Source organism: Lynx rufus, unplaced genomic scaffold, assembly GCF_022079265.1.
Source record: "Lynx rufus isolate CCGP_SWC_20201006 ecotype Redwood Valley unplaced genomic scaffold, mLynRuf1.p SCAF_1, whole genome shotgun sequence".
Taxonomy (NCBI): Eukaryota; Metazoa; Chordata; class Mammalia; order Carnivora; family Felidae; genus Lynx; species Lynx rufus.
In genome coordinates this window covers 104104777-104121353 of record NW_025814823.1, presented here as the reverse complement: position 1 = coordinate 104121353, position 16577 = coordinate 104104777, and the positions used below count along the sequence as shown (strand labels likewise).

Sequence of the window (16577 nt, the reverse complement as noted above, 5' to 3'; positions counted from 1 at the left end):
GGTGGCAAAAAACATTGATGCAGGCATTGACTACTGGAAGATTGTGGAATTCTGAAATGGATTTTATAGGAGTAATATTTTTGTGTATTTACTATTCAGTTAAATTTCTTGTGTGTGCCAATGGGTTTTTTGTTCTCCTTCTTAGGAAACACATATTCGAGTATTTAGCGGGGGGGGGGAGTGTTAAAAAACAACCTCAAACTACTGGTCCCAGTAAGTATGCCACACTCCATGACACAGGACTGGGCTTAGTTACCTATCGGTGTGGGTTTTAGAGCGGAACTGAACTGCTTCTGGAGGAGAATCGTGACGGTTTTCCTCTTCAATGGGAAGCTGGGTTGCCTTCCATTCACACAGGTGCTGTATCACACTCATTTTGATGCAAGGACATCACAACTCTCTTAATCGTTAGGCAAGCTAATTATCTTGGCTGGTTTTTAGACCAGCACATGACCACATAGGTCCCTGCTCTTGGGGCACTTGTCAGAGTTAGGGGTCACGGTATGCAACTCACTGCCACCCAGGATATACCGGAAGGTCAGTGGGGAAATATGAAACTGATTAATAGTCGGCTGAAGGATCTGCATCCTGTTCTGTGTTCCAGATTCTCTACTATTCATGAGAGTCGTGAATGGCAGGAAGATACACATTTGGGTCCTTCCTTTCCCTTGGCTCTAGGGGTCCCCCCATCCTCTGATCAGTGCAGTCTGCATTCCCAAGTTACCTGGCTGGAAGACGAAGACTTCTTCCTGTCCATCTTAGATTCATTTTTGCTTTCTGTTTTACAGTCGTTCTTATCACTTGCTAAAGAGGCACCATCAAAACTGGATTTTGACCTGAGCAAAGAGAACCCAGGGAGTCTGTAAGATGAATTGTTTAATGCTACTCATTAATCCTATTGTAATAAATCTTGATTAGCATGCCATCTCACAAGAAAACCTGACATTTGTTTTGTTTTGTTTTTCTGGACACCAGTGATCACTCCTAATACTCTAAGAGCATTTACACAGCATACTGTGTGGGAGACTGGGATGGTTTCACAGGGCCACTACCTCAATCTGCAGAAATGCAGACTTCTAGAAGGGAGAAGTACAAACTGAATTGTGAAGGTAATTATACCATCTCAAAGGATTTTAAGCAGTAAAAGTACTGTAGGCAAATTATTAAACAAAACTGCAGCTATAATTCGATCAAAGAATATTTTCGTTTCAGAATTCTATTAATATTTAACATGGGTTAAATGAGTAGGGCATTGTATTAAAGGCCTAGAGGGACACAAGACGGTCTTTTTCCTTAAGAAGCCTGTGAATGCATCCAACATCTTTTTTTATAAGGCAGTACAAGACGTAGCACCCAATAATAATACATACCACAGCTATTAGGAGGAGGTATAGAGACCCTAAGTTCAAAAGGAGGTAAGAGGAGATCGACAGCACAATGTAGGTTTAATACACTGGGCCTCAGAGGATAAGCAGGAGTTGGGTATAAGGAAAAGAGAAACAAAACATCCCAGAGTGGGAAAACAGTAGAAGTGAAATCAGGATAAAAATGAAGACCACGTTGGAAAGTCAAGTTTTCCTTTGTTCTACTAGGGACAGAGGTCAGAGCTCCAGTATTTGTTTCTAAGGTGATTCTAGTCCTGGCTCTTCATTTGAGTAGGTGTGTGAATTTGCACATATCTTCAACCTGACAGACAAACAGAATCATTCTCAAGTGGAATGCATGTATGGTTTTCAGAGGTGTATATACAAACAACTTTTATGATACAATTATGTATTTTTTTTCATTATGGGGAAAAATGGCACATGAAATCCATGATCCTACAGTATGATTCCTTAGAAAGAGGCTCAGTTAAAATGAGTATTTGGTTCGGGGCGCCTGGGTGGCTCAGTCGGTTGAGCGTCTGACTTCGGCTCAGGTCAGGATCTCACGGTCCGTGAGTTCCAACCCCACGTCGGGCTCTGAGCTGATGGCTCAGAGCCTGGAGCCTGTTTCAGATTCTGTGTCTCCCTCTCTCTCTGACCCTCCCCCATTCATGCTCTGTCTCTCTCTGTCTCAAAAATAAATAAACGTTAAAAAAAAATTTTTTAAAAATGAGTATTTGGTTCAAAGCACAGTTAAGAATCTTGAGTAATTCAGGTGATACAAGGGTGTGACTGAGAGACAGAAATGACTGCAGTTAAGACTTCAGACTCTGGGTTTCTCAGCCCTGAAAAGATGGGCCAAATGATATTCCAAGCTGCTGCCAGCCACAACAGTTTGGGTCCATGATGCTCTAACCACAGGTGAAATACCTCTCATTGATTCCAGGTGTCAGATTTGGATTTAGCTACTGGCCACTGAACCTATTTGCAGATACAAATGACTTTGGAATTCTAGGGATTACTTTTTTTTTTTTTTGAAATTATGAGTAAACTTTTGTAGTCAAAAATAATTTTTACAAATGGCAATTTACCTATTAGTATACCATCCACTAATCCGAATTAATTACCTCGACTGATTCACACTAGTAAATGTTAATGGAACCATCAAGGCAACGATCAGACCTTTTGAAGGACTGTAAGCAAATTCTGACAGGCAAGGCAGATTCAAGAGGCGCAAGCAGAAGGGGCTTGTGTGCACAGCACTGGTCTCTGGGAAGGGGTGGAAGGGGCGCTTATTTATATGGCATTGGTATCTTTGTGTCTACCCTGTTACTCTCTCATCTCACAGGTCACTATGCGCAGGACCAGAAGTCGAGTGCAGAATGAAAATGTAGGGCCTCTTATTCAAGAATTAGGAATTTCCAGACAGCGAGAGCAGAGCATTACATCAAGCGTGGGGCTCTTTGCAACTGCACAGATGACACACCCACACCGTTTGACAAACATGCTCTCATGATGAGTGTATTATTCTCACCCAAAGCCTGGGGGAGGCAGAGAAAAAGCCACAGTGTTTTTAAAGCGCCTGCTGGAGCCAGTCAATAATGGTGAAAGATACAAGAAACGACATGCTTTGTGCGTTTGCCCGAGCCTCATTTGCTGAGTGAGGCAAGGTGCTCTGAAAGCAAACAGCTATGGAAAGAAGCGCTGAAAGTGAGATGTGTCCAAACAGCCATGCAGAACTGATGAAGAGAGAAGTGGAAGGGGCTGGAAAGAAAAATGTGGGGGAGAGAGAAGACTTAGGCTTGGTCTTGAGTGAAGGAAGGATGTGGAGAGAGGGAATGGGCTGTGTAGCCAGGAAGGAAGGGAGAGGCAGGAGTTATTTAATTATCCTTTAGCAGAGGCCCGAAGACCCAGAAGGTACAGTTCTGACAGTTCCAGTAACAGGGACCTGAGCAATCGCTCCACCACTCAGTACAGACCCCTGGCTACATGCACCGTAACTGACCACTGAAATGATCATTCTCTGATGAGGGCACAAAAACAACTCTGAGCTCCTACTTCTTCCTTGCATGTGAGAAAAAGCATATAACAAAGAGTCTCTGAGAGTGACAGGGACCACGCCTCATCTCAAAACTGCCTGTTCCCTTCTAGGCTCTCGACCAAACTGACGCTGGACCCACCAGCACCGGCCCCAAGAAACAGACATGCACACCCTGTCTGGGGATCCCGGGCAGGGCTCCCCCTCCGCTTTTTCGTGGCTGCCAGGAAAGCGAGACAGCAGGTGTGCACACGCACAGGCAGAGCAGATACTCCAACCTGGGCGGGCTGCACCAGCACCCCGGCCAGCCTTTCCAGGTGCCGTATCAACCTATGCCAGGCAATGGGCTATCCTGGCTTTATCACTTAGCAAGATCAGTCCTTGAAGAGAGGGGCAGGTGTTCTGCAGTAGGCTGGGGCAGGAAGGAGAAAGTAAGCTGCCAGAAAGGGATGAGAAAGGAAGGCACGCATCCGTGCCGAGATTGAGGAAAACCACCCCACTTCTTTCTCAAGGGGTTATCTGGTTACAGTGGATCCTCACTTGTGACAACGGCCATTGAACTAGAAACATCAGCTCCTCCCAGCCACCCCTCCTCCCCAAAGGCCCCAAAGAACCAAGCGTCGACGTGAGGACACTCACCGCAAGGAAATGATTCTCTTCTGGTCTGGGGACTCAGCCTCGCAGGACGGGGTAGGGGACTGGGCTGTTGGCGACCTGCAGATCTTCTTTTTCTCCTCCAAACCATTCTCAGCCTCTGAGCTGGAGAAGAGAGAAAAACGCTTCACCTTAGACATCCAGGGAAGGGGGACACGTGGAAGGAAAAACGATGAGAAAACCTTGCTTTCTGGAGAGGGGAATGATGTTCAAGCCCCACAACAGGCTGAAGTCAGCGTGGACAGCTGTGCGCTTTCCAGATCTCCATTCTGAAGCCTCTCAGCTGGTGCCTCAAGGGCAAGAGCTCCAGGTCCTGCCTGCTGCTGCAGGTAAACATCCGACTTTGTGGGGACTTGGTGGCTGCCGGGCGTGCGCAGGAGGGCCCCACGCTGCCCAGCTCTGCCTGGCTAGCATGCTGAGGCGACAGATCACCTGGAGGCTGGGAGGGCCCCTGCACACACGTGCACAGCATACAGGCTCACAGCCAGCTGTGAGCCACTGCTGGGAGCCCCCACCCCTTTGTCTGCATTTCCCTTAACACCCAGTGTTGTAGTTATATAGGTCCCAGTTTGGGTTGTCGATGTTTTAACCAAGGACCTCTCTAAGCAATTTCCAGTCTAATCTACACCGCCACCCAGGCTGGGTAGGAATTATTACTCCCAGATTACAGATCTGGAATCTGAGGCTCTCACTTATCAACTTGGCCAAGTTCACAGAATCAGAATGGTTCTGAGTTGGGAGGCCTCTGGGTCCACACTCACCCTCCTATTCTCTAACTCTTCTCCCTGCCATCTACCCCCCTCCCCCAGTCACTGGTCCAACCATCTAGCCCCCTTATTAGCTCTTTAGTGTGAGAGCTCCAGGGCGGGGTGAGGATCTTATTGCCTTTTATACTGACCACAGAGTCTAGGTGAGTGCTGGTATATAATCACGATCACTAGGCTTTTAGGGCTGACCTTGGTAAAAGAAGGACTAGAGGCAAAAGCAAGTCAGGATGGTTTGCATGCTGAACCACAAACCAATGGAGGTAATGAGTGTGGTGGATACAGGAGTTGAGTTCCCTCAATGTTAGGGACTGGGGACACCAATTCCAATACGAGCAAGAGGAGAGAAAGGAAGGCGGGAAGGCACACACACGGTGTTTTAATTTCCATGGAGCAGACCTTCTTTGGTGTCAGTCTGCAAAGCACAGGATTCACAAGACAGATTTCTGAGAATGTGAGAACACCACGGTGGCTGAACAGAAAGGGAAAATACTAAGATAGCGTCGCTATGATCGTTCGGCTAATTTTAATCCCCATTCACCACCTACTTGGTGTCTTCACCTGCAGATGACCGCACAGGCAGGAAATGTCACCAGTTAGTTGAAGTTTTGTGGTTGCTTGCTTAAGACACTTTTCACAGCATTTGAGATTGCCAGCCCATACCAGTAACACTGCTGTAGTGTCACCATCAACACCAAGGGTATTTGACAAGGTATCCAATGGACAATCCCTACATATGGTGGATATTCTTATACTGTGGTTAGTATTTCTCTCTTCCTAAGTACATAAATATGCAAGGACAGGAGCCCAACTTTCCACTTCTTCAATTCTCAAAGCACTCAAAAGCACTTAAGTACATTAAAAGAATTCAGTCCATAAATGAATTGCATTATGTGATGAAAGGTAAAGGGAAGGCTTTGAAATATTAATAGGAAAACATCGCTCTGGTTTAAACTAGAGGATTTTATTTAATGTTAGCATCCAGTTTAATTCACAGACTCAGAGAATTTGGGAACTCTTAAGGGGCTTTAGAGCATATCTCTCCTAACTCCCCTCCCCAAGACACACACATTCTGATTCTTCAAAGGCATCAGACAGCCATCCACTTGAGAGCCCCTCTTGAAGTAGGGAGAATAAATCTGTGTGGACCCTCAATAATCCACTCAGCATTTATTTACATATTTACTGATTTTATACAAGAACCGAGCCACTGCCGTCCTGTCCAGCACCTCTGTGTACGTAGAAAGAGCCTTCCCACTAAGAAGCACTCATAAAAATGTGCCCCTCTGTTTGGATGTAGCCCTAAGGGGACCTCAGCTCTGGGCAAATGTCTTATTTATCCAATTACTAAATTCCTTAAAAATGGGGAACTCGTGTGTTTTTTCCACAGCACTCAGCTCAGCATTTGGCTCATAGTGGTCCTTTTTAAAAATTTTTTTTTTTAAACATTTTACTTATTTTTGAGAGACAGAGAGAGACAGAGCATAAGCAGGGGAAGGGCAGAGAGAGAGGGAGACACAGAATCCGAAGCAGGCTCCAGGCTCTGAGCTGTCAGCACAGAGCCCGATGCGGGGCTCGAACTCACAAACCGCGAGTTTGTGACCTGAGCTGAAGTCAGACACTCAATCAACTGAGCCACTGAGGTGCCCCTGCTCATAGTGGTCCTTAATACATGTTGACTGATATGGGATTCATCCGGTAGTGTCTCAAACACAAAGTGACACTGCTGTATGGGCTGATTTCAGTTTTAGAGTTTTGTTGACTTGAAGATGCTACAGAAAACTCAAGCAAGTTGATTCCTAATGCAGACGAGATCACTCCTGCAAGCACCCCTTACCTCTGACGTCCTGTGGCAGCAGACTAAACTATGGACAATCCCAACAGCAGAGACTGCCAGTGTCTGAGTAAGCAGAGTGTGGGAGGGGACTGGAACGGTTCCTTGAGGCCCCTCAGTGGCTCTCAAGTTACCATCACTAAAGCTGAATTCACCAGCAAGGGAGAGGAAGTAACAGGTCTCATTTAAAGCATGAAAATAAAGAAATCAGGTTTTTTTGTTTTTGTTTTTTTTTCTTAGAGAGAAAGAGAAGACACCTACATGAGTCAGGGAGGGGCAGAAGGAGGCAGAGATCTTAAGGAGGCTCCATGCTCAGGACAGAGCCAGATGTGAGGCGCGATCCCAGGGTCGTGGGACCTGAGCGACCTGAGCGGAATCAAGAGTCGAACGCTTAAATGACTGAGCTACACAGGCACCCCTCTTTCTTTTTTTTTAAACAAGACAAGGCCTTTCAGGGACAGTGACTAGGAGGGTCAACTAAAAAATCCCCAAAACCAAAAGAATAATCTTTCTTTCCCTTTTCTTTCTTTCTTTCCTTCTTTTTCCTTCCTTCCTCGTTCCTTCCTTCCTTTCTGTTTTCTTTTTCTTTCTCCTTCCTTCCTTCCTTCCTTCCTTCCTTCCTTCCTTCCTTCCTTCCTTCCTTCCTTCCATGTATAAACTATTTATTCACAGACAAGGCCTAAAGATTCCTTGGACCCACCCACAGTATGGCCACAGCAGCCTGTGGTCTTTGAGTGCTGGCCTTGGACACGAAGTCCCCAGAAGGGGTGTCACCTTCTTTGGGCCTGAATCTTCACCAGTCGCTCCAGGCCTTCGCGTAGTTTGGTGTTTGTACCATTGGCCAGGACCTGGTTGTATTTTTTCCATCCTTGACGTCCTTTCAGTCTGTTGCAGAACTAGTCTGGGAGCTTATACTGGCATGGATTCCGCATCATGGTACACACACGGTCCATGTCGTCCTCAGTGAGCTCTCCTGCCCTACTGGTGAGGGTGAGGTCTGCTCTCCCCAACACCCCATGAGCCGATCTCTGCCCCACACCCTTAACTGCAGTGATGGCAAAGGCTGTTTTCTGCCAAATAATTGCTGCTGGTGTTGGGTACTTGCAAGACGTACTTGCTGGAACTTCTCAGAGATCATTGGAGGCGGCCCTAGTGGACGCCCCAGCAGTGGCACGTTCCAACCTTCCTCTTTCAACAAATGCTTATCAGAAGGGTTCCCGATGGCAGGGCAGGATGCTCAGGGCTGGGCAGCTGAACAAACAAGTGGCTGGTGGTTTTAAGGATGCTTAGAAGCAGCAGCAGGTGCTGGGGACAGAGGATCAATCTGTACTCGGCCTTGGCAAGTTCTTTCTTCTCCCATCTCCAACCCAATTGAAGGGCCACTTATAGGCCCTGAAAGCTTTCAGTAGGGATTCCAGAGCAGTGAGACAGAGTCATACTCATGCTAACCAAGCCGGATAGTACTGTTTAGGAGAATGCGTTCTCATCACCGGCTAGGAAGTGCTATTTTCAGTAAGAGACACTGCCCCGCACTGTTACGCAATCTACAAATAAAAACACGGGTTGGACAATCCCTATCGACAGTACATTATGTGTCAATTCCCAGACCTCATTAATCTGATGATAAGATGATCAACCTTTCACCATTTTTCAGAATCAGAATTCTTACACGAAGCCAAGTCCCATTCGTCCTGGAAAGAGTCTCTTTGAGTTTAAGGTAAACTCCACTCTCCTTTCTCCTGTCACATTCATCTCCCAGGCCTTTTGTCCCTCATGCTGGGAATGAGTTGAATTTAGCCATCATCCCAAGCAAGTCCCAAGCAGAAGGCATAATTCAAAAGTTACAAGCTGTCCAAGGAGCTACTGGGCAGAATGAGGATTCAGTTGCATCTCATCTGAGTGAATGGGCTGTGTCTCCAGGTAAATGAGAACTGGTGCCTCCCTGTGGTTCAGTCCAGGTAGCTGTGTTCCTTTCCAATTCCAGTGGTGAATTCCTGTGTTTGAACCTACCTTCAAGTTAAGTCGGTCTAAGCGAAGGCATAAAAAATGTCATAAACTCCCTTATGGTAGTGTGGGTGAGGGTAGGTTTATATCCATTGTCACTTAAACAAAAAAATCCCTGATCATCATATCCTGAAACCACAGTCTTGACCAACAAAGTTTGGAAGTGACCTGAGGATAGGATACGTTTCCCCAGACAGTCTCCATGAGATAAAATCCTGGAAATGGGACTGTTGTGATGAAGGCCAGGTCTGTCACAGTACAGTGTTGTGCTGAAATGCTGTACTGAACACTCATGTGCACCTGGGCAAGCCAAGGCCTCGGGCACCAAACCCTTGATTTGGGTGTGCTGCTTGCTTAGTGGCTTCAAGACTGGCTGGCAGGCAAGGGTGGCAATTTGTGAGAAGCAAAAGATGGGCTATAAGGACAGAGGAGGGCTCTGGGGGTGGGTGGGCAGCAGCCACAGTACAAACTGAGACTTCACAGGAACCATAAGGGAACAGAATGGGGTGCAAAGGTGCAGGAGTTGGTGATGGAGACCAGGGCCCCTCTAAGACCCCTCAGCGTCTCCAATTACAAAGTAAATGCCAAATCTCCCAAACTAGATTCTTGTAAGTCAGGAAAAAGAGTTTCGCTTGTAATTCAGATACAGTCTGTCTTGGTCTAGAAGCTTTACATCTTATTTATCTATCTACATATTCATTTCTGAGTATTAGAAGCAGAAGGCATAATTCAAAAGTTACAAATGGAGCTCTGAAAACTGTAAAACATTGACGAAAGAAAGAGAAGAGGACACAAGTGAAAAGACAGCCCATGTTCGTGGATTGAAAGAATATGGTTAAAACGTCTATCCTATCCAAAGCCATCTACACAGTCAGTACAATCCCTATCAAAATACCAACAGCATTTTTCACAGAACTAGAACAAATAATCCTAAAATTTGTTTGGAGCCACAAAAGACCCCAAATACCCAAAGCAATCTTGACAAAGAAGAGCAAACCTGGAGACATCACTATCCCAGATTTCAGGATATACTATACAAAGCTATAGTACTCAAAACGGTATGGTACCGGCACAAAAACAGACACATAGATCAATGGGACAGAATAGAGAGCCCAGAAATACACCCACACTTATATGGTCAACTAATCTATGACAAAGGAAACAAAAATGCACAATAGGGAAAAGACAGTCTCTTCAATAAATAGTGCTGGGAACAATGGACAGCTACATGTAAAATAATGAAACTGGACCACTTTCTTATACCATACACAAAAATAAACTCAAAATGGATTAAAGACTTATGTGTGAGACCTGAAACCATTACACTCCTAGAAGAAAACAGAGTGAGTAATCTCTTTGACATTAACCTTAGCAACATTCTTCTAGATATGTCTTCTTGGGCAAAGGAAACAAAAGCAAAAATAAACTATTGGGACTACACCAAAATAAAAAGTCTTTATACAGTGAAGGGAACCATCAACAAAATAAAAAGTCAACCTACTGAATGCAAGAAGCTATTTGCAAATGATTTATCTGGTAAGCGGTTAGTATTCAAAATATATAAAAAACTTATACAACTCAACACCAAAAAATAAATAATCTCACTAAGAAAATGGGCAGAGGACCCGAATAGACATTTTTCCAAAGAAGCTATCCATAAGGCCAAAAGACACATGAAAAGATGTGTCTAATCTTCGCCAGTCATCAGGGAAACGAAAATCAAAACCACGGTGAGATATCACCTCACACCCGTCAGAATGGCCAGACTTAAAAAAGACAAGAACTGGGGCGCCTGGGTGGCGCAGTCGGTTGAGCGTCCGACTTCAGCCAGGTCATGATCTCGCGGTCCATCAGTTCGAGCCCCGCGTCGGGCTCTGGGCCGATGGCTCAGAGCCTGGAGCCTGGTTCCGATTCTGTGTCTCCCTCTCTCTCTGCCCCTCCCCCGTTCATGCTCTGTCTCTCTCTGTCCCAGAAATAAATAAACGTTGAAAAAAAATTTTTTTAAAAAAAAGACAAGAACTAACAAGGGCTGGTGAGGGTGTGAAGAAAATGGAACCCTTGTGCACTGTTGGTGGGAATGTCACTTGGGGCAGCCAGTGTGGAAAACAATATGGAAATTCCTCAAAAAATTAAAAATAGAAATACCATACAACCCAACAATCCCACTTCTGGGTATTTGCCCAAAGAAAACAAAAATACTGATTTGAGAAAATATATGCACCCCTATGTTTACTGCAGCATTATTTACAATAGCCAAGCTGTGGAAGCAGCCCAAGCATCTATCGATGAATAAAGAAGATCCAGTATAGATACACAATGGAATATCACACAGCCATTAAAAAGAATGACACCTTGCCATTTGTCATGACATGGATAGACCCAGAGGGTATTGTGCTAAGTGAAAGAAGTCAGAATGGCAAAGACAAGTATCTTACGATTTCATTTATAGTGGGAGTCTAAAAAACAAATGAATAAATACAATCTAAAAGCAGAAAGAGACCCATACATACAGAGAACAAAGTGACAGCTGCCACAGGGGTAGGAGTAGGAGGATGGGGAAAACGGGTGAAGGGGACATTCTGGCTTCCTGTTATGGAATGAGTAAGTCGGGGATGAAGGGTAGAGCACAGGGAATACAGTTGGATGGTATTTAATACTGTACGGTAACTGCACTCATGGTGATCACAGCATAAGGTATAGACCTGTGGAATCACTATGTTGTACACCTGCAACTGTCACATTTTGTGTATCAACTAGACTTCAATGAAAAAAAAAGTTACAAAATGGGGCGCCTGGGTGGCTTAGTTGGTTGAGCTTCTGACTTCAATTCAGGTCATGATCTCACTGTTCGTTTTTATTTACTTTGGTTTTTTTTATGTTTATTAATTTTTGAAAGACAGAGAGAGAGCACAAGCAGGGGTGGGGTAGAGACAGAGGGAGACACAGAATCCGAAGCAGGCTCCAGGCTCTGAGCTGTCAGGACAGAGCCCGACGTGGGGCTTGAACTCACAAACCTCAACGATCTCACTGTTCTTGAGCTCAAGCGCCACGCTGGGCTTACTGGTGCCAGCATGGAATCTGCTTTGGATCCTGTTTCCTCCTCTCTCTCTGCCCCTCCCCTACTCGTGCTCTCTCAAAAATAAACTTAAAAAAAAAAAAGTTACAAATCAAAAACCAAATCTCCTTTCTATCCCTATTTCATGGTGGCCCTGTTTTTCTCCAAAGAGGCACCCACTACTGTTCCTGGCAACTGTGTGTCTTTCCAGGAATTGGCTGGGCACATCTGAGTGTGTATTTTTAAAGCACAAATGATACCGTGTTATCATATAGTTTCCTTTTCTTTTTTTTTTTTTTTTTCTGTTTATATTGGTGCTCTTTCCCTATCAGAATATACAGGGCTTCCTCATTCTTTTTAATGATTGCATGAGTTCCACTGTAAAGGATGAATTATAATTTAATCAGTTCCTTATTGATGGGCATTTAGGTGGATTTCAGTATAATGACAAATAAAAATAACACCGCAACAAATATCCTTGTATGTTTATTATGTGTGTGAATATATCCATAGGATAATTTCCTGGAAATGGATCACCTGGGTCAAAACAAACACAATTTAAAACATTTATAGTTGTTGCCAAATTGCCCTCAGTAGAGGTTTTGTAAGCCACACCCACCATATAAAACAGTGTTTATACATTCTTACTAGTAAAGTGTGAAACTAAAAAAAAAAAAAAAAAATTGTGTGCCTGGTACACAGGATAACAATAGTAATTTAATGACTTGTTTTAAATTTTTGATCTTTGCAAATGTGAGAGGTAAAGAAAATCCCATTATCGTTTTGATTTACTGTTCTCTTCTTATGAGTAAGGTTGAGTATGTTCTCATATATTTTTAAATCTCCTGTATTGTGAATTAGCTGCCTGCATGTACGTTTTGCCAATTTTTCTAATGGTCAATTGATTGAAACATTTAGGAGACACAGTCTTATCACAACTACATATCCAATGCTTGCAATATTCTAGAATTGACTTTTTGAATAAATGATGTTAAACAATTAGAAGTTCAGTTGATATTAGGGGTTGGCATACATTAAAATAAAATGTTGGGGCACCTGGGTGGCTCAGTCGGTTAGGCATCAGACTCTTGATTTCAGATCTGGTGGTGATCTCATGGTTTGTGAGAGTGAGCCCCACATCGGGCTCTGTGCTGTCAGCACAAGCCTGCTTGGGATTCATTCATTCATTCTCTCTCTCTCTCTCTCTCTCTCTCTCTCCCTCTCCCTCTCCCTCTCCCTCTCCCTCTCCCTCTCCCTCTCCCTCTCTCTTTCTGTCAAAATAAATAACAGGGTATCTGGGTGGCTCAGTTGGTTAAGCATCCGACTTCGGCTCAGGACATGATCTCACGGTTTGTGAGTTCGAGCCTCGCATAGGGCTCTGTGCTGACAGCTCAGAGCCTGGAGTCTGCTTTGGATTCTGTGTCTCCCTCTCTGTCTCTCTCTGCCCCTCCCTGTCTTGTGCTCTGTGTCTCTGTCAAAAAGAAATAATTAACATTAAAAATTTCAAAATAAATATCTCTGACAAATAATAATAAAGTATCTCTGACAAATTAACTTTTTTTTTTTTTTTTCTGATGGGCTTCCTGGCAGATAGAAAAAAATGCCCAAAACATAGTATTCTTTGGTTTCAGTGAAACCTTTAATGAAACCTGACAGGCTTTCTAGTTCAAGAGGGAGAGATTGAGCACAAATGTTTGTCTCTCCTTTCTGAGCCTTTTAAAATAACTAAAAAAAGTAACACTCCTGCTGATAATGGAGGGAAACCATGAACAGAAGCGTTAAGTCCCCAAATTTCTGTAATATATAAAGTGGAAAGTAAAGTACAATATTAACTTGTGCAGCAACGTAACGAAGCTGTACTTAGAACATGGGTGTTAATAGAAGATAAGAGAACAGTGATCTGGTCTATCAGAGTCCCGTGAGGTGCTGTAGGAGGAGGACTAAGAAGTGGATGAATACATGAGATTAAATTAAAGGTGTCAAGGAGATTTTATTATTTTATGCTATTTTATTTTATTTTATTTTGAGACAGCATGAATGGGGGAGAAGGGCAGAGAGAGAGTGAAAGAGAATCTTTTTTTTTTGTTTTTTTCAATATATGAAGTTTATTGTCAAATTGGTTTCCATACAACACCCAGTGCTCATCCCAACAGGTGCCCTCCTCAATACCCATCACCCACTTTCCCCTCTCCCCCACCCCCCATCAACCCTCAGTTTTTTCTCAGTTTTTAAGAGTCTCTTATGCTTTGGCTCTCTCCCACTCTAACATCTTTTTTTTCCTTCCCCTCCCCTATGGGTTTCTGTTAAGTTTCTCAGGATCCACATAAGAGTGAAACCATATGGTATCTGTCTTTCTCTGTATGGCTTATTTCACTTAGCATCACACTCTCCAGTTCCATCCATGTTGCTACAAAGGGCCATATAGTGAAAGAGAATCTTAAGCAGGCTCCATGCTTAGCATGGAGCCCAAGGTGGGGCTCAATCCCATGACCCTGAGATCGTGACCTGAGCCAGAATCCAGAGTCGGACGCTCAACTGACTGAGCCACCCAGGAGCCCCTGAATAAGAGTTCTTTAAATACCTCCTCTGGACCCCCGCTCCCATCATCAGACCTACCATCAAGCTGGCAGATACTTAGCCATGGGGGTGAGATTCCAGAAAGGTTGTCAACTCAAAGACTGAACATACTTAGGTGCAGGGCACCCAGGATGGAGTGTGGAGCCCCACAGTGAATCCTTCTCATCCTCCCATTTGGAATCAAGTAGTCCCCAGGCTAGGCGCCAATCCACTACCCATGTCCTTCCATAGATCCCAGAACAGCTCTCTAGTCCCTCTTTCTGAAATAGGAGACGACAACACAGGACTGCCAGCCCCTTGAAGAAAGCCTGAAGTCTTAACGAAAAGACCAACATAAACCAACAGCACTGTGGGGCTCCACACTCTATAGTGGGTATCCTGCACCTAAGTATGTTCAGTCTTTTAGTTGACAACATTTCTGGTACCAACAGCGAAGTAAAATCCTTAGGAAACAGACTTGAGAGCACAGAAGAAAACTTAAGACAGCCAAACAAGCACAAACCCATAGTCTTCTAATGCATATCTTCTGAGAGAGAAGATGGTACCCATGAAACAGATTATGGGGCAAGGGAAACTTTCCTTGACTCTTTAATTCTCTTTGTTTTGTTTTTTGTTTTTTTTTTTCATGGTAAGTTTATTTATTTATTTTGAGAGACAGTGAGCGAGCAGGGGAGGGGCAGGGGGGCAGGGGAGACAATCCCCATGGGGTTCCACATTGTCAGTGCAGAGCCCAACATGGGGCTCAAACTCACGAACTGTGAGATCATGACCTGAGCTGACATCAAGAGTCTGACACTTAATTGACACAGCAGAGCCACCTAGGAGCCCCGACTCTTCAATTCTGAGTCCAAGTCCATTATAGCTTACAAGGCACCTGGTGACCTGCCTTGTCCACCTCTCCTATGCTCCTGACACCCTCACTCACCTCCCTTCAAGCACACCCCCAAACTCTCATGAGAAAACCTGTGCACTGGCTGTTCATCAGACGTAGGTTGATATATTATTGAAAGAGATAAAAGCGAGGGGCACCTGGGTGGCTCGGTCGATTAAGCATCCACCTTCAGCTCAGATCATGATCTTACTGTTCGTGGGTTCAAGCGCCGTGTCGGGCTCTGGACTGACAGCTCAGAGGCTGGAGCCTGCTTCAGATTCTGTGTCTCCCTATCTCTGGCCCTCCACTGCACGTGCTGTCTCTCTCTCAAATAAATAAACATTAAAAAAATGAAGGGATAAAAGAGAAAATAGGACTTAGAGGGATATGCCTACTTAACATTGGGGGTAGGTAGAGGGAAGCAGGGAGTTAGTCTGAGGTGACTTATGTTCCATCAAAACAGGAAAGTGAAGAGATAAGGTTTAAAGTTAGTAAGAAAAAATATAAACATTTTTGTAGATAATGAAGTAACCACAAGAGGTAAATCAGGTACAGTCAGAAGAAGCTACCAGGGAGGCAGATGGAGAATGGGAGAGGCAGGAATTGAGTTCTTGATAAATTTTAATGCACCGTATTATTTTGTGAACATTTAAAAACATGTTAGTATCCTTATAAAGAAGTTGTAAAATATAGCATAAATCATAAAAGTAGGTGGGTCTGCTATCCAAGTCCTTGTTTCTAAGTGTTTTTATTTTTTAATGTTTTATTTATTTTGAGAGAGAGGGAGGGAGGGAAGGAGGCAAAGAGAGAGAGTGAGAGCGATCATGAGTGGGGGAGGGGTAGACAAAGAGAATGAGAGAGAATCCCAGGCAGGCCCTGCACTGTCAGTGCATAGCCCAACCCAGGACTCAAACTCACCAGCTATGAGATCATGACCTGAGCCGAAATCAAGAGTCAGACAGCTTAACTGACTAAGCCACCCGGGCGCCCCACTACCCTCCAATGTTTGAGTTCCTACTAAGTGTAAAATATACTGCCAGATGCTGCCCTCTCCAGGACTTAGCCTCTACAGGGAATTTTAATTTAGCACCTAAGTAAAGCATAATATAGGTTACAAGGGATGTCTACCACAAAGATAGTGCCTTGGGAATTCAGAAATCTCTTCCAATTGTCAAGAGGAAAACCAGGGAAGATTTGTGGAGGAAATAAGCATGATCACTGTGTGTGTGTATGGGAGCAATATGTCTTTTCTCACTTAGCAGACACATATTAAAGCTGTCAGAAATACATTTCAGTACAAGAAACCGGAAGTGTAAATTGTATTTCTATTTGCGCTGTAAGTAAAAATCAATCAATCCCGTTGGACGGAGAAAATCAAAACCTCCCAGTATCACAATGTGGTCACCTTTGCCCCTT

The 16577-nt window shown here is 44.2% G+C and overlaps 1 protein-coding gene across 2 annotated transcripts in view; it reads right to left on the bottom strand.

Moving 5' to 3' along the window:
- The window catches only part of GRAMD2B (GRAM domain containing 2B), a 131395-nt gene that overhangs the window by 24098 nt on the left and 90720 nt on the right, over positions 1-16577 (bottom strand). For both annotated transcript variants that reach the window (XM_047083963.1, XM_047083971.1), the window contains exons 2-3: positions 4042-4161; positions 725-836 (exon numbers count right to left, since the gene is read on the bottom strand). In XM_047083963.1, the coding sequence (XP_046939919.1) occupies positions 725-836; positions 4042-4161 (232 nt within the window). The remainder of the gene's footprint in view (positions 1-724; positions 837-4041; positions 4162-16577) is intronic.